This window comes from Apodemus sylvaticus, chromosome 9, assembly GCF_947179515.1.
Source record: "Apodemus sylvaticus chromosome 9, mApoSyl1.1, whole genome shotgun sequence".
NCBI lineage: Eukaryota > Metazoa > Chordata > Mammalia > Rodentia > Muridae > Apodemus > Apodemus sylvaticus.
In genome coordinates, this window is record NC_067480.1 from 54135440 (window position 1) to 54149812 (window position 14373).

Consider the following 14373-nt stretch of genomic DNA (forward strand, 5'->3'; position numbering starts at 1 on the left):
TTATTTACATGTGAAGCTTCCACACAGTGCACAAGAGAGTCCTTCTACAGAGGAACTGGATAAACCCTGGTAGGGATGATGTCGCTTAGTTTGTTGAATATTTGTCTAACATGCACATACCCTGAGTTCAAGCCCCAACACTTCAGAAACAGTGGCAGTGCCACAAGACTGAAATCTGAGTATCAGGAGCTGGAGGCAAAAGGATCAGAAATTTAAGGCCATCTTTGCGTACATAGTAAGTTTTCAAAAAACAGATGAATCGAGCAAAAGCAGATGGAGGAATAAGTGACTGGAAGGCTCAAATACTTTTTTAATTTAAAATTTTATTTGTTATTGTGGTTTTTTCCCCTTTGTCAACTTGACACAAACTAGAGTCACCTGGGAAGAAGAAACCATAGTTGAGTAATTCCTTCTATTGGATTGGCTTGTGCCTATAGTTTGGTTGGTGGTTGATGTGAAAGGGCTCATCCCACTGTGGGCCATGCCACTCCCAGGACTGTACAAGAAAGCAGGGGGAGCAAGCCGTGGGGAGCAACCAGTAAGCAGCATTCTTCCACGCCCTCTGCTTCAGTTCTTGCCCTGTAATATGAAACAGATCCTTTCCTTCCCAACGTGCCTGGTGGTCATATTGTCTTAATTACTTCTCTGTTTCTGTGAAGAGACACTACGATCAAGTCGATTGAAAAGCATTTAATTTGGGGCTCATGGTTTCAGGAGGTGAGTCCATGACCATCATGACAGGAAGCATAGCAACAGGCAGGCAGGAAAGCTTCTAGAACAGCGGCTGAGAGCTTACATCTGACCCGAGAGAGAGAGAGAGAGAGAGAGAGAGAGAGGAAGAAGGAAGAGGAGGAGGAGGAGGGAGAGGGAGGGAGGGAGGTGGGGGGGAGGGATGATGCACTAACCGGAAATGGTGCGGGCTTTTGAAAACCTTCAGTGACACACCTCCTCCAACAAAGCCACGCCTACCTCATCATCTTTCCTAAACAGTACCACTTATTGGGAACCAAGCAATCAAATATATGAACATATGAAGGCCATTCTCTTTCCAACAACCACCATAGTATTTTTTGACAGCAATAGAAAGTAAACTAGGATAGTTATTACAGGGAGTTGTTGCAGTGTTTGTGTGGAGATCAGAGAAGGATTGTGTGGGGTTACTATGTGTGTTCTGGGGGATCAGCTCAGCTCCTCAGGCTTAGGCAGCAAACACTTTTACTAGTTGAACCATTTTGTCAACCCTTAAAGAGATTTTTTTCCAAAAAGTTTTAAGATATAGATTACTGAGAAAATTGGAAAGATTGGTTATGGATAGTTCTTAGATTAAGATATATTGTAGCTTATGATGCCAATAAAATTGTATATTGCTATCCAGGTTTGACAGCACACACCTGTCGTTCCTGCATTCAGAGGCTATGACATAAGGATTGGGATCTCAGGGTTGGTCTGGGCATCACAGTGAAAATCTGTCTCAAGGTTTAAATGAAAGCCAATGTGAAGAAATACCCCATGTCTCAGCCACTGTTCTTTGGACCCCTTCGAATCCTTTGAGCAGATCACTGCAACTCTTAATGCTGGACCTTGTCTTCCTCATAATAGCTTCACTGCTCATGTGCTAGAGTCCAGTATCCTAGTTCCTAAACTACAACTGATTTACATTTATTAGTTCTGCTATTTGAAATACATGCCAAGTTCTGGCCTAGATGTGGAAGGCACAGTAATGGACAAGCCAGTCCCCTTCGGGGAGGGACATGAGAGGAGGTTAGAGCATATCTCTTTGTTTATTTAAGTCTCCACTAAAATTTTTTGAGAAAGAATTGAAGGATCAAATTATTTTTCTGTCATATTTTTGTCTTTTTCTCTTCAGTTTTCCCAAAGTTCTTTAATTATTTCCCAAACTTCTTTAATATATACTATATATTGCTCCTCTAATATATACTCCTCTGTGATAAATATAAAAACTAAAATAGTAGAGCTGGAGAGATGGCACTGCGTAATGAGCACTGGCTGTGTTTCCAGAGGGCTGGATTTAATTCCTAGCACCTATGTGGCAGTTTATAACCATCGTAATTCCAGTCTCAGGGGACCTAACTCCCTCTCTGGCCTCATGCAAGTTAAAGACATATATGCATATAAAACATGGATACATAGGATAAATAAATAGAAATATAAAAATAGTCTTCTGACTGCTTGTGGTATTTTTTGGCTATATGACTCTTTAATTAGCACAATTGCTTTCCTGAACTCTATTCACTATCTTTACCATTTGTTTCTTTCTTTCTGTTATTTGAACTTTCCGTTTTACTTTTACTTCCTTCACTAAGCTGTAAAGTTAGCTTAAGTGAGAGGTCTCTTTTTTGGGTTAGGCCTCTGCTGTCATTAACTTTCCCTATAGAACTTCATTTGCAGCATTTGGATGTTGTAGAACCATTTTTGTTTGTCTAAAGTATTTTAAAATTTCTCCTTTCATTTCTTTTACCTGTTGGTTTCCCAGGATCCTGTTGTTTTTGTGTAATTTCCATATGCTTGTGAATTTTCCCAGTTTCTTCTTTTTACTGATTTCTAATTTCTTACTGTTGTGGTCAGAAAAGATACTTGATACAGTGTAATGTATATGTGGAAGTAATCTATCCTGAAGAAGGCACCATGTGCCCTAGAGAAGATCTTGTGTTCTGCTGCTGTTGGGTGAAGTATTCTCTATGTTATCAGGCCCTCTTGGTCTAAAGTGTAGTTTTGAATCTAATGTTTTCTCATTGGTTTTATGCCTGAAAACCTGTTCATTGTTAACAGTTGAATACTCGTGGGGATAGCAATGATAGTGTACTTGAATGTTGTATTGTCTAGTTTTAAGTCAACTGACACAAGCTAGAATCATCAGATAGGAGAAACCTTATGTGGGAAAATGCCTATGAGATTTGGCTGTAGGCAAGCCTTTAGGGCATTCTCTTAATTAGTGATTGATAGGTAAAGGTCCAACCCATTGTGGGTAGTGCCATCCCTGGACTGGTGATCCTGGGTCCTATAAGAAAGCAGGTTGAGCAAGCCATGGGGAGCAAGTCAGTAAGCAGCACCCATCCATGGCCTCTGCATCAGCTCCTGCCTTCAGGTTCCTGCCCTGTTTGAATTTCTATTGTGACTTCCTTCAATGATGAATGGTGATGTGGAAGTGTAAGCCAAATAAGGCTTTTCCTCCCCAACTTGCTTTTGTTCATGGTGTTTCATCACAGCAATATTAATTCTAGTGGCCAGTTTAGGAAAGCAAAATAATAATAGTAATAATTATGAGTATCTAATGTGACCCAGTAGGGGTGATTCTAAATTTCTCTGATTGCACCTTCATCAGTAGAAAATATATTAGCACCTACAACCAATGTTTGTTATGTATGTGTGTGGCAACTTCTAAATTCTAAAACCCCAAATGTTTAAAATGACAAATAGACTTGGTGTCACAGGCCTATAACCCCAGCCACTCTGGAGGCAGAGGGAGGCATGTCTGGTTACAGAGTAAATTCAAGGCCACACTGGGCAACCTGGGGAACCTGGTCTCAAAATAAAAAGTGAAAATATGGCGGGGTTTCGGTGACAGCGACCTTTCCTAGTAGCTATTAGGCCATAGGTGAAGAAAGATGGGAATGAAGAACAAACAAAAGAACCAAGGGAGGGAGGAAAGAGGGTTTCTGATTGATTTTAGATACATTTTATTTATTAGCACAAAACCAAACCATTACCATATTTGAAAAGCATGATTTGGAAGTCCAGTTGTAATGTGTTTATTTCATTTATCTTTTTGTGTATATGTTTACGTGTGTATGATGTATACACACATATATGTGCGTACACATGCAGAGGTCAGAGAAGGACCCTGAGTTTACTGCTTTATCACTCGATTACCCTCCCCCTTAAGAAAGACCGTCTCACTGAACTTGGACTTAGGCTGAAGCCAGCAGGGACCGGGATCTTCCCGCCTCTCCACCCTTCCATTTTTTTAAAAAAAAAAACCAACCCAGAATTTATTATAGTTTTCCACATATTCCACACCTTAAAATTTTTCCATGAAAAAAAGTTTTTTAAAGCTTAAAAAAAATTATTATGTATACAACAGTCTGCCTGCATGTATGCTTGCATGCCAGAAGTGGGCACTAGATCTCATTACAGATGGTTATGAGCCCCCAGCTGGCTGTTGGGAATTGAACTTAGGACTCCTGGAAGAGCAGTCAGTGCTCTTAACCTCTGAGCCATCTCTCCAGCCTGAATATTTTTTCATCATTCCTTATCCATCTGTAAAATTAGACTACATACTCTACTAGATAAGGCCATATAAGTGATTGACCCACTCAGCTGGCAAATGCCATCCTCTGGAGTTAAATGTGAGCATGGAGTATTGCTGTGCCTGCTGTCACTTAGCACTTTCTAGGGATAACTCTACTCTTCAGAGTCAGTCAGTCATGCTCACAGGTGGTATGTGCATCAATAGATAAGCTAAGTGGAGCCTTTAAGAAGCCTAGATATATCCTTAGACTTTCTTCTGCAACTTTAGGGGTAATACCTGAGTTTTGTTTTTTGTAGTAGTCCTTGTTTTGTGGGAGAAAGAACCCAAGAAGGTAAAGGGAAGCCATTGTTTTTAATCTTGGCAAGGAAAAATAATGCTAAAAAGAATACACTTTGAGTGACCAGTTCCTTACACAATGAGGACTCGTTTAATGAGATCAGTGAGGCTTCCTCTAATGTAGAAGGGTTGGGCTGGACAGATGAAGACAAAGGCTTCCCTTTGTATAACTGTTTTGTATAATAATGAAACTGTAACTATTATTATTATTATTATTATTATTATACCTATCTGTTTTCAACACCAGCATTTACCACTTGAGAGCAAGAATCCTTGAAGCTAGAATCAGGCTGGTGCCAGACATGCAGCTGTGTGGGTAATCTCTGACTAATTAACTTAAGGATAATGGGGCTCAGTGAGAACTAGGAAGTAAACGCATTCCTAGAAAAGTAACTGTGTAGGCTCATGGGTTTTTGGAAAGATCTGTGGAATGGAAGAGTGTGGGTAAGAGGAGTCTCAGACTGGAGGATGGAGTGCAGACGGTGTGAAGGCGGCACAGGCTTTCCAGTAAAAGTGTCACTGGGGCTTTCTCAAAGTGGGACTGAATTCACGAGACAGAGAGCTCGGTGGAATTATCTGAAATCAATCTCTTCCCAGGCTCAGCAGACATTCTAGGTCGTATCAGAATCTTTATGTGATGTTTTTAGAACCTTTGTTAAGATTCTGATAGGAATTTGGCAAATATGTCCTTTGCTGGTGTTACTGCTGTCCAAGAGAGCTGTACTCAGTTGAGGAAGGGAAACCCAAAGGTAACAGTGTAAGGGAGGCAGCACCACTGTCAGGTCGAAAGAAGTAGGTCGTTACAGAGTAGCCTGTAACGAAGGCTTCAAAGGATCCACTTACCTTATATCTATTGATTACACATTCAAAATGGACTTCTCAGCCAGCCACGGCCCTGCCAGGACCTGCAGCGTTTGGAGACGGGGCAGTGGGGGGATGAGGGAGCGGGGCATTCCTGTGGTTTTGACAACTGTTTAGACTGTATAACGAACTCACATTAGCCTGGCCACAGAGTGAGACCTTAACAAAACAGACTTCCAAAATAAAAGAATATAAACATTATAGTAAACATGAAGTTTCACATAAATACATGCAGAATTATCATTGACATATTTTATGATATGGTAATTGGGAGTAGTTACTTTAAACTACATCTAAGCAACAGATGTGGTGTGCTTGTGTGTGTTGCAACAATAACAAGGTGATTGCAGATACATTGAATAATCAAATCAGTTGTTTATTGATAATTAGTATTGATTTTTTAATGAAAAATGGCAGTATTGGATTTCTGGGTCCCATGCATACCAGGCACTTTGAAATATGCAATACATTATTATTATTAACTATATCCAGCATTCTATTCGACAGATCACTGAAACTTACTTAGCTCATAACTGAAACTATATACACTTCAGCTACCATCTCTCCACCTGTCTACCTGCCTTCCCTGCAGCCTACACTCTAGTCTAGCAAGAGTTTTCAGGCTCCATATATAAATGAGATCATGGCAGCCTTGTCTTTCTGTGTCTGTCTAATTCACCTAGAATAACCCATTTCAGGCAAAGGGCAGAATCTCTCTCTCTCTCTCTCTCTCTCTCTCTCTCTCTCTCTCTCTCTCTCTCTCTCTCTTTCTCTTTTTCTCTCTCTCTCTCTCTTTTGGCTGAAGCATATTTCATTCTGAGTGTAGACTGGATTTTTCTCACATCAGCAATGCATAGACACTGAAGTTACTTCTTTCTTAGTGACTAAGGACAGTGCCACTATGAACGTGAAAACACAGGAAGTCTTCAGCATGCTGTGTATGAAAAGCCACAGCAGACCTTACACTCAGGTGTGGAGAGCAGGAAGCTTGCCCTCTGACTCTGAGACCTTGTCTAAGATGCCCGCTCCTAGCATTTGTACTTAAAGCAGCACTGATAATCCTATCCACCACAAGTAAACAAGAAAACAGAAAAAAAAAAAAAAAAAGGAAAAGGAAAGGAGTGAAAATTTCTGTGTTTGCTTTACACATTTAAACCTTAATTATGGTACCAGAAACCTGTAAGAACTGATAATGTAGAATATAATCAATGTAGAAAAATCACTGTAATTGTTAAATGCTTTCAGTATGTGACAGGACATCATAGTCCAGGCTGGCTTTGAGCTTGCTCTGTAGCTGAGGCTAGCCTCAAACTCTTTTTTTTTTTTTTAAACAGATTTTTTTAAAGATTTATTTATTATATGTAAGTACACTGCAGCTGTCTTCAGATACCATAATATGGCATCAGATCTCTTTTATGGATAGTTGTGAGCCACCATGTGGGTACTGGGATTTGAACTCATGACCTTCAGAAGAGCATTCAGTGCTCTTACCCACTGAGCCATCTCTCCAGCCCTAGCCTCACACTCTTGATCCTGTTGCTTCTGCCTCCCAAATGCTGTAATTACTTGTGCGTGCCACCATACCCAGCTTTTAAGCACTTTAATAAAAAATTGTCAACTAAGAATTTGTTGTATATTTTAAGAGCTGAACAAGTAATTCTTGAAAAATATTTAGCACTAAATCGGGAAGTTAATGCTTAAAAGTCTTACTGATGTTCAGCAATAGAGGGTGTGAAGACAACTGCTTCTTTAGGTTAGATTTCTAGTAGACAGCTTTTCCCTAGTCTCCTTTGGCCTGACCATTTGGGATCGAACAATCTTTGTTGGCCATCCCTTGAGAAAATGGACTCCTCTCTCAGGAGTCACTGACTGACCATGGCTCTTCAGCTAGAGGAGGACCTTGTGGAATCTCCCCATTCACATTGGAATGCCAGCTGGTGTTGTCATTATGAAGGTCTTCTTCATGCCATCATATCATTAAGATTTCATGGGTGCGATCCCCTGTCATGTCTACACAGTGATAGACCCTACGTGGCTTGGGTCCTGGAACCCTGAGAATCTGACTAGGGGCGGTGAAGAGCTGAAGAGCTGACAGATACACATACAGAAGAGCTGGGATCCTGTGGGCTACTGTGCTCTGATGGAGCTGTACCCACTGCACAGCAAGCCAGAACCCCAGTGTGTTTGTTGCATACAGCACAGGGTCAGGAGTTGGCCTTGGTAGGAGGTGTCTGTAGGTGAGCAATCTCAGGCTGGAACATCCAGGAGAAGGAAGCTACAGCTGCTGGTTTTTGCACACACTGCCCACATCCACACTCAGACGTCTCTCTGAGCATGGCCTAGGCTGTGGCTTTGCTAAATTCCCATAGGACTGCGGCGTTGGTCTTTGATATGGGCATGTCTATGTCAGCAATACGAATTCACTCGGATTTTTGTTCTTTATTCATTCACTCAAGGCTTCCTCAGCCAGTCAAGGGGTCCTGCTCCTCTGGTCCCTCTCTATTCTCTGTCCCTTGCATGATTTCCCCTTGCATGTGCGGGTGGCATGGCAGATGTATCAGTTGGGTTTGGACACCCTATTTTGACCAGTTGTGAATCTCTGTAATAGTCTGTCTCTATGGCAAAAAGAAACTTCAGTGATGGGGTAAGAGGTACATTTATCCATGGGTATAAGGATAAGTATTTAGAATATAGTTAGAAATTATATTAGTTTTCAAAAATGGTAGTTGTAGGTTCTCCTTTAGTGTCTGTGACTTCTCAAGCCACAGGTAGTTGGCCAGGTTTACAGTGCTGGCCACGAATTCCCTCCCATTAGACAACTGTTGGTTACCTGCAAGATAAAGGTGTCATTGTTGTTCCACTGGGACTGTCTTGCTGGGCTAGTGACTGTTGTGGTTCACAGCTAGGTAGGACTTGGGATTGCTTTGCTTCCTTGGCAGCTTGCATAACCCCGCCACATACGAGAGCCAGACCTCAAGGAGGAGGCTTCCAATAGGAGAAAAATGGCCATCAATAAAAATCTCTCCCAATTCTTGCCCTATAGTAAGTTCTAACGCACTTGATTTGGTTTTTCTTACCCCTAATCACCTTTTGCACATGATCAAGTGTGCCTTGCTTTTAAAAAGCATGTGGAAGTGCAGTTTCTAGGGACGAGCTAAGTGGTGGAAGGGGAGCATGTCATCAGTCTTTGTCGTTCCGATAGCCTTAATCTCCCCCACAACACCTTTGTTTCTCTTTCCTGTCACAGGTTCAGGGAACCTACTGTCTTCCTAGAGAAGCATTTCTTCTCCAAGGAGGCCACAGCTGGGCCTGCTCCTTCCCTTCAGGGCTCCTTTGCTTTTGCAGTGTTGGGTCTTCTTGATTTTCTCTCTCCGTTTGCCTCTCTCTCCTTTCTATTTTCCACATTCACTTATGGGTTTTCTTGTCTTGATCTCTGTCTCCACAGATTTGTACTGGAATTTTTATTTTAAGTCTCTCCTTACAGGAAATCTGGAAGTTGTGATGCCCCTTTCTACTGTGCCCTGTGTCTCACCTGTGTCATTTTGATATATTTGAATAGAAGCTCTGGTTCAGGTGATCGCCATACTGGTGGCAACTGGATGGAGTGATATCACAAATGTTTCAAGATACTCTGCTCTCACCAGCCAGATACCCATAGTTCATACACACTTTTGGTTTCCTTGATAATTCCATATCTAATTATGTATATTTTTCTTTGTTCACCTATTTATAAACTTATTGAATATGAAAATGAGTCTCCATCTATTGCATCCATTCATAGAGCACCAGAGCACCAGATACTTAATAGATACCCGGGAAATATTAAATTGAAGTAATATTTTATCCAGTTATGTTCTATTCTTTCTTCTAAATTGTGATATTTGTTTATTTTATTATAGATGCTAAGGAAAACTCTTCAAGGGTCTCAGAGTGACGAAATGGTAGTAGCAAATCAAACACAGAATTTGATACCATTTGGAGATGTGGTATGTATGAATTAAGCTTAAATAAACCTTAACAAATTATTTCTAATTTGATATGAAACACAGTTGATATTATCTGATAATTAAAAAGTATATGAAAAAATAGTCCGCTATGACAAACATGACCAAGAATTTTTTCTAATTCACAGAAATAATGTTTTCTATAATAAAGATTCCCAGTTGTCCCACCTGACAACTATAAGACTGATTTGGGGCACCACCTAAGATCTGTGAATGTCCTGTGAACCAATATTTTTATTGAGTTCATTAAGTGATTATACTTATTTCTAGATTGACAATTGACCTTTCACCACTCCTCCATACTCCAACCCCCACCAAACTTCAGAAGTAAGGTTTCCATGTGGCTTCTCTTTCTGCATGCTTAGAAGATACATTGTTTGGGCTGGTGAGACGATCCAGTGGGTAAAGGCGCTTGCCACTTCTAAGCCTGAGGACCTGTTTCCACCCCAGGACCTGCATGGTAGAAGGAAGGAACCAACTTCTGCAAGCTGTTCCCTGACCACCACCACCACCACCACCACCACCACCACCACACACACACACACACACACACACACACACACACACTTTTAAACAGCTTTTTTTTTTTTTTTCAATTTTGCTTGAATGTTTCAGTACTGACAAATAAGTAAGTGCACTATGTGTCTGCCTGGTGCCCGGAGGCCAGAAAAAGGCCTCGGTCCCTGGGAACTGTCCACCTGCTGTGGGTGCTGGGAACGGAACTTGAGTTCTCTGTGGTTAGAATGAACCCTTAATCACTGGGTCATCTTTCTAGTCCCAAGAAATCATACTTCTAATAAGAACAAACAGCAAAGTGTTTCTAGTGGGAAAAAACGAACGCAATTGTGTTTTCAAAATTTAAAAATAGTTTCTGCGAGTCCTCGTGGACACAGGTTGAATGAGGGAGGAATGTGCAGACAATACTGGGGGGAGAAGAGGAACGGGGAGGGGGGTGGGGGTTTTGATCATGTAAAGTGAATAAATAAAGAAGAAGAATTAAATTTGACGTTAAGACAGTTAGTGTTAAAGAGATGTGCTTGACTGTGTTTTGTTTTGGTTGTAGGTGGGCTGTCTGGCGATTCACATAAAGAGCTGCAGACAGTTTGCTCAGAGGTGTATCCTTTTGGTTTGTAGATGCCAGGACCACCGCAGCTTACTGTTTTTGGTTACTCATTGCTGACTTAATAACCACTCGAAAATACAGCAGCTTGAAACACTAACCATTTTTATCCTCAAACCCTCTGTTTACCTACTAAGTGGTCCTTGTGCTTCAGAGCTGCAGTGTGGCAGTTGAAAGGGACTAGCTCCCCTGGTGCATCAGGGTGGAGCCAGCCAATGTGGGCGGGGCTTAGTGGCTGGGTGGCGAGAACGCTGTTCCTATCACATGACCACTCGTATTCTGTGGTCAAGTCAGATTAAAACTATTATACACATTAAAAAAGATCCTGATCACTATAGTTTTTCATGTTCCCATTGATGAAAGTCTGTCTCATCCATCGAAATGCCATTTTTAGTCACATTCATTGAATCTATGTTAAAGTGATCATAAATGCCTGTTCAGGTTCCAGGACACCAAAAGTAGGTAAATCCCACTTTTCAGTGTAGAAGTAAAAAAACAAAATAATTTTTTGACCACCTGTGATTTACCCCAATCTCTCTTTGTCTTTAGATATAATGCTAATTTTTTTGTAAGCAACAAGTCTACTACTTCCTTTAAACATTTTAAAAAGAATTTACTTTAGTGCATTGTTTTTTTTTTTGTTTTGTTTTTTGTTTTGTTTTTTGTTTTTTTTTTTGGCTCTTTGAGACTAAGTCTTGCTTTATAACCCAGGCTGGCCTCTTGGTCCCCTTGTCCAAGCCTTCCAAGTGCTGGGATTAGAGGCTTGAACTACCACACTCCTCCATTCATATCTTTAAGCCACTCTCATATGGTCTTCCTTCCTTCCTTCCTTCCTTCCTTCCTTCCTTCCTTCCTTCCTTCCTTCCTTCCTTCCTTTCTCTTCCTTCCTTCCTTCCTTCCTTCCTTCCTTCCTTCCTTCCTTCCTTCCTTCCTTCCTTTCTCTTCCTTCCTTCCTTCCTTTCTCTTCCTTCCTTCCTTCCTTTCTCTTCCTTCCTTCCTTCCTTCCTTCCTTCCTTCCTTCCTTCCTTCCTTCCTTTCTCTTCCTTCCTTCCTTCCTTCCTTCCTTTCTCTTCCTTCCTTCCTTCCTTCCTTCCTTTCTCTTCCTTCCTTCCTTCCTTCCTTCCTTCCTCTTCCTTCTTTCCTTCCTTCTTTCCTTCCTTCCTTCCTTCCTTTTTTCTTTCTTTCTTTCTTTCTTTCTTTCTTTCTTTCTTTCTCTCACACTTTCTTTTTTTCTTTCCTTCTTTCTTCCTTTTTCTTTTTGTATAATGGGAGATTTTCAAATTTTCTCTATAGAGATGTTTTAAGATATTTAAATTTTGAAAGCATTTTTAAACCCCTGCAGGACATGAAAGCAATTCAGTACATTGAAAATGAAGACTGTAGTGCATTAGAGTAGGACACTTAGCTGTAAATTCTGAGAATCAATTATTTTCAATTATATTCTTACTTAAAAACTTTTATACATAATTATTTCCAGGAAATAATGTCAGCTATGTATTATACATGCTTAGTCACCTTAAACTGAACATATAGAAAATGAACATATAGAAAATGGACATATAGAAAATTTACAAAGGAATTACGGTGATGACACGAGAAGACAGATGTGCGAGGTCTGGAGACAGGTAAACACTGCTGACATTGTGCTGAACAGTGAGAGGAAAAATATTATTTTGAATTTTTTTCTGTTGCTTAATTTACTCTGATATTACCTTCTCTATCTACTTATTTTTATATTTTGGCCTGGATTGTTTAGATTTTACAGTGTGTTCTTTGATCAATCACAATACGACTTGTTTCCTAAATATTCTATTTTTAGTCGTTGGCCAACAGTATTTTAATCTGTTCATACGTGTCTCCATAAACCACATTGTGAAATGTACAAAACCTCGCCACTTGAAAGCTGTTAATAATGAAAAGAACCTTGTACTCAAGTTTGACGAGGTGAAGTATTTTTCTGTACAGGTAATGTGAAAATTTCTTTCTCAATATAATGATGTGTCTTTACAGTTTCAAATATTCCAGCTACTTATGTCTTTTGGGAAAAAGGCAGACAAGACGCAGAGGCAGGGCTAACTGTCTCCTGTAGGGTTTTGCAGTGCTCTGCTGCTGGCAGGCCTGTGGTGTGTGAAGTGCTCTGCAGGCCTGCCCTCCGCACTCCTCCCTGCTGTGTGGCTGTGAGGCTCTAATCGGGTCATAAATAAGGTTTGCTCTCCTTGCTCTTCCTGTTTCCCCTGCCACCTCCCACCATTTCTTTATCCACTCTCATTACTTTCTCTCCACTTATATATTTCCCTCAGATGCACACCTCTAATTGTTTTCAACAACCCCAAATCTCTCTTTTTCCCACCCCCTCTGTCCCACAGACAGACAGACATACATCAGACAGACACACTTTTAAAAATTTATCTTTGCAGTGAAGTAATTGAGGTACCATGAGACTTTGTTGGGGTCCTAGGGCTGGAATGTGAGGGAGCTGGGGCTTGAAGCCATACTCCCTTAAATCATCACTCAACTGGAACTTGGTTGCTTCTGTTTACAGCGAGCTTCTCAAACGCTTAAATATATTTCAAAGCTTTCTTTAAAGTAGTGACTGATAGTCCAGTGGTCAAGGCTATTGGCTGTCCTTGAAAACAGCGCAAGTTTGATTCCCAACACCCTTATCACGATGTAACTCCAGTTTTAGGGGATCTGCCGTTCCCTCTGGCCTCCATGAGAATCTGCATGCATGCAGTGTGCATGTGTACACTCAAGCACACGCACACATTTACACAAAAAGTAAATGAACAAATCTTTTAAAAATCAGTAGTAGTATTCTTTTGAGTTCCAAGATTCATTAATTAGTCCAGTCATTTCTTAAAAGCTTTATTATATTGAGTTTTACCAAAATTCTCAAGCATTTTGTCTGCTCTATATGTCTTTGTGAAGTTTATTTTAATTAAGTGTTGAGTAAGAAAGATAATTTTTAGTTCTGACTCTCAGGAGGATGTCTGGGTGAGTAAAGGCACGCACACTAATGACTTGAATTTGATTTCTGGATCTCCATGGCAGAAAGATAGAACTGACTCCTCTGCCCTCTGCCCTCTGCCCTCTGCCCTCTGCACATGCACTGTGGCACATGTGCTCTCCCTATAACACATAGATATAAATGAATACATAAATAAGTGCAACTATAACAACAAGCAAGGCATAGTTTTAAATTAACTAATTTATTTTATTTGAATATGTTAACTGTATAAAGCAATGACCTTCCCTGACATTCTCATACACATATAGAACATAACTTGATCATATTAGCCCCTCCTTACCCTCAGCTGCCCATCTCTTCTAATTTTCCTCCTTCTAAATCACTAAAAGCTTTACTTTTTTTTTTTTTAACTTTTCCTTTACTTTTATTTCCTCTTTCTCTTTTCCTAAATCCCAGTTGTGAGAGAGCACTGGTCTTTGTAAGTCTGGCTTATTGTGTTTAACACAATGATCTCCAGTCCCATTTTTTTCTGGAAATGACAGTTTCATTCTTCATGACTGAATAAAGCTTCTCTGTGTACATATGCTACACTTTGGATGTCCATTCCGTCCATTCCTGGGCACAGAGGTTGTGTGCTGCAATCTGCACGAGTATGGGGGCAGGCTCTACTGTGTGCTGACTTGAATCCTTTATTTTGAAAGTGATGTAACTCAATCAGATGGTAGCTCTGTTTCCCCTCCCTCTTCTCTTGCCAGTCCCACCCTTTCAGATCCCTCCCCCATTGCTCCTCTGAGAAGGGGAGCACCCCTTAGGT

At 40.6% G+C, this 14373-nt stretch overlaps 1 protein-coding gene across 1 annotated transcript in view; it reads left to right on the forward strand.

Annotated features, from left to right (window-relative positions):
* LOC127692308 (cation channel sperm-associated targeting subunit tau-like) overlaps positions 1-14373 on the forward strand; it is a 41323-nt gene that overhangs the window by 2386 nt on the left and 24564 nt on the right. Inside the window, exons 2-4 of the mRNA XM_052192521.1 lie at positions 9367-9453; positions 10535-10586; positions 12411-12556. Coding sequence (XP_052048481.1) covers positions 9367-9453; positions 10535-10586; positions 12411-12556 — 285 coding nt within the window. The remainder of the gene's footprint in view (positions 1-9366; positions 9454-10534; positions 10587-12410; positions 12557-14373) is intronic.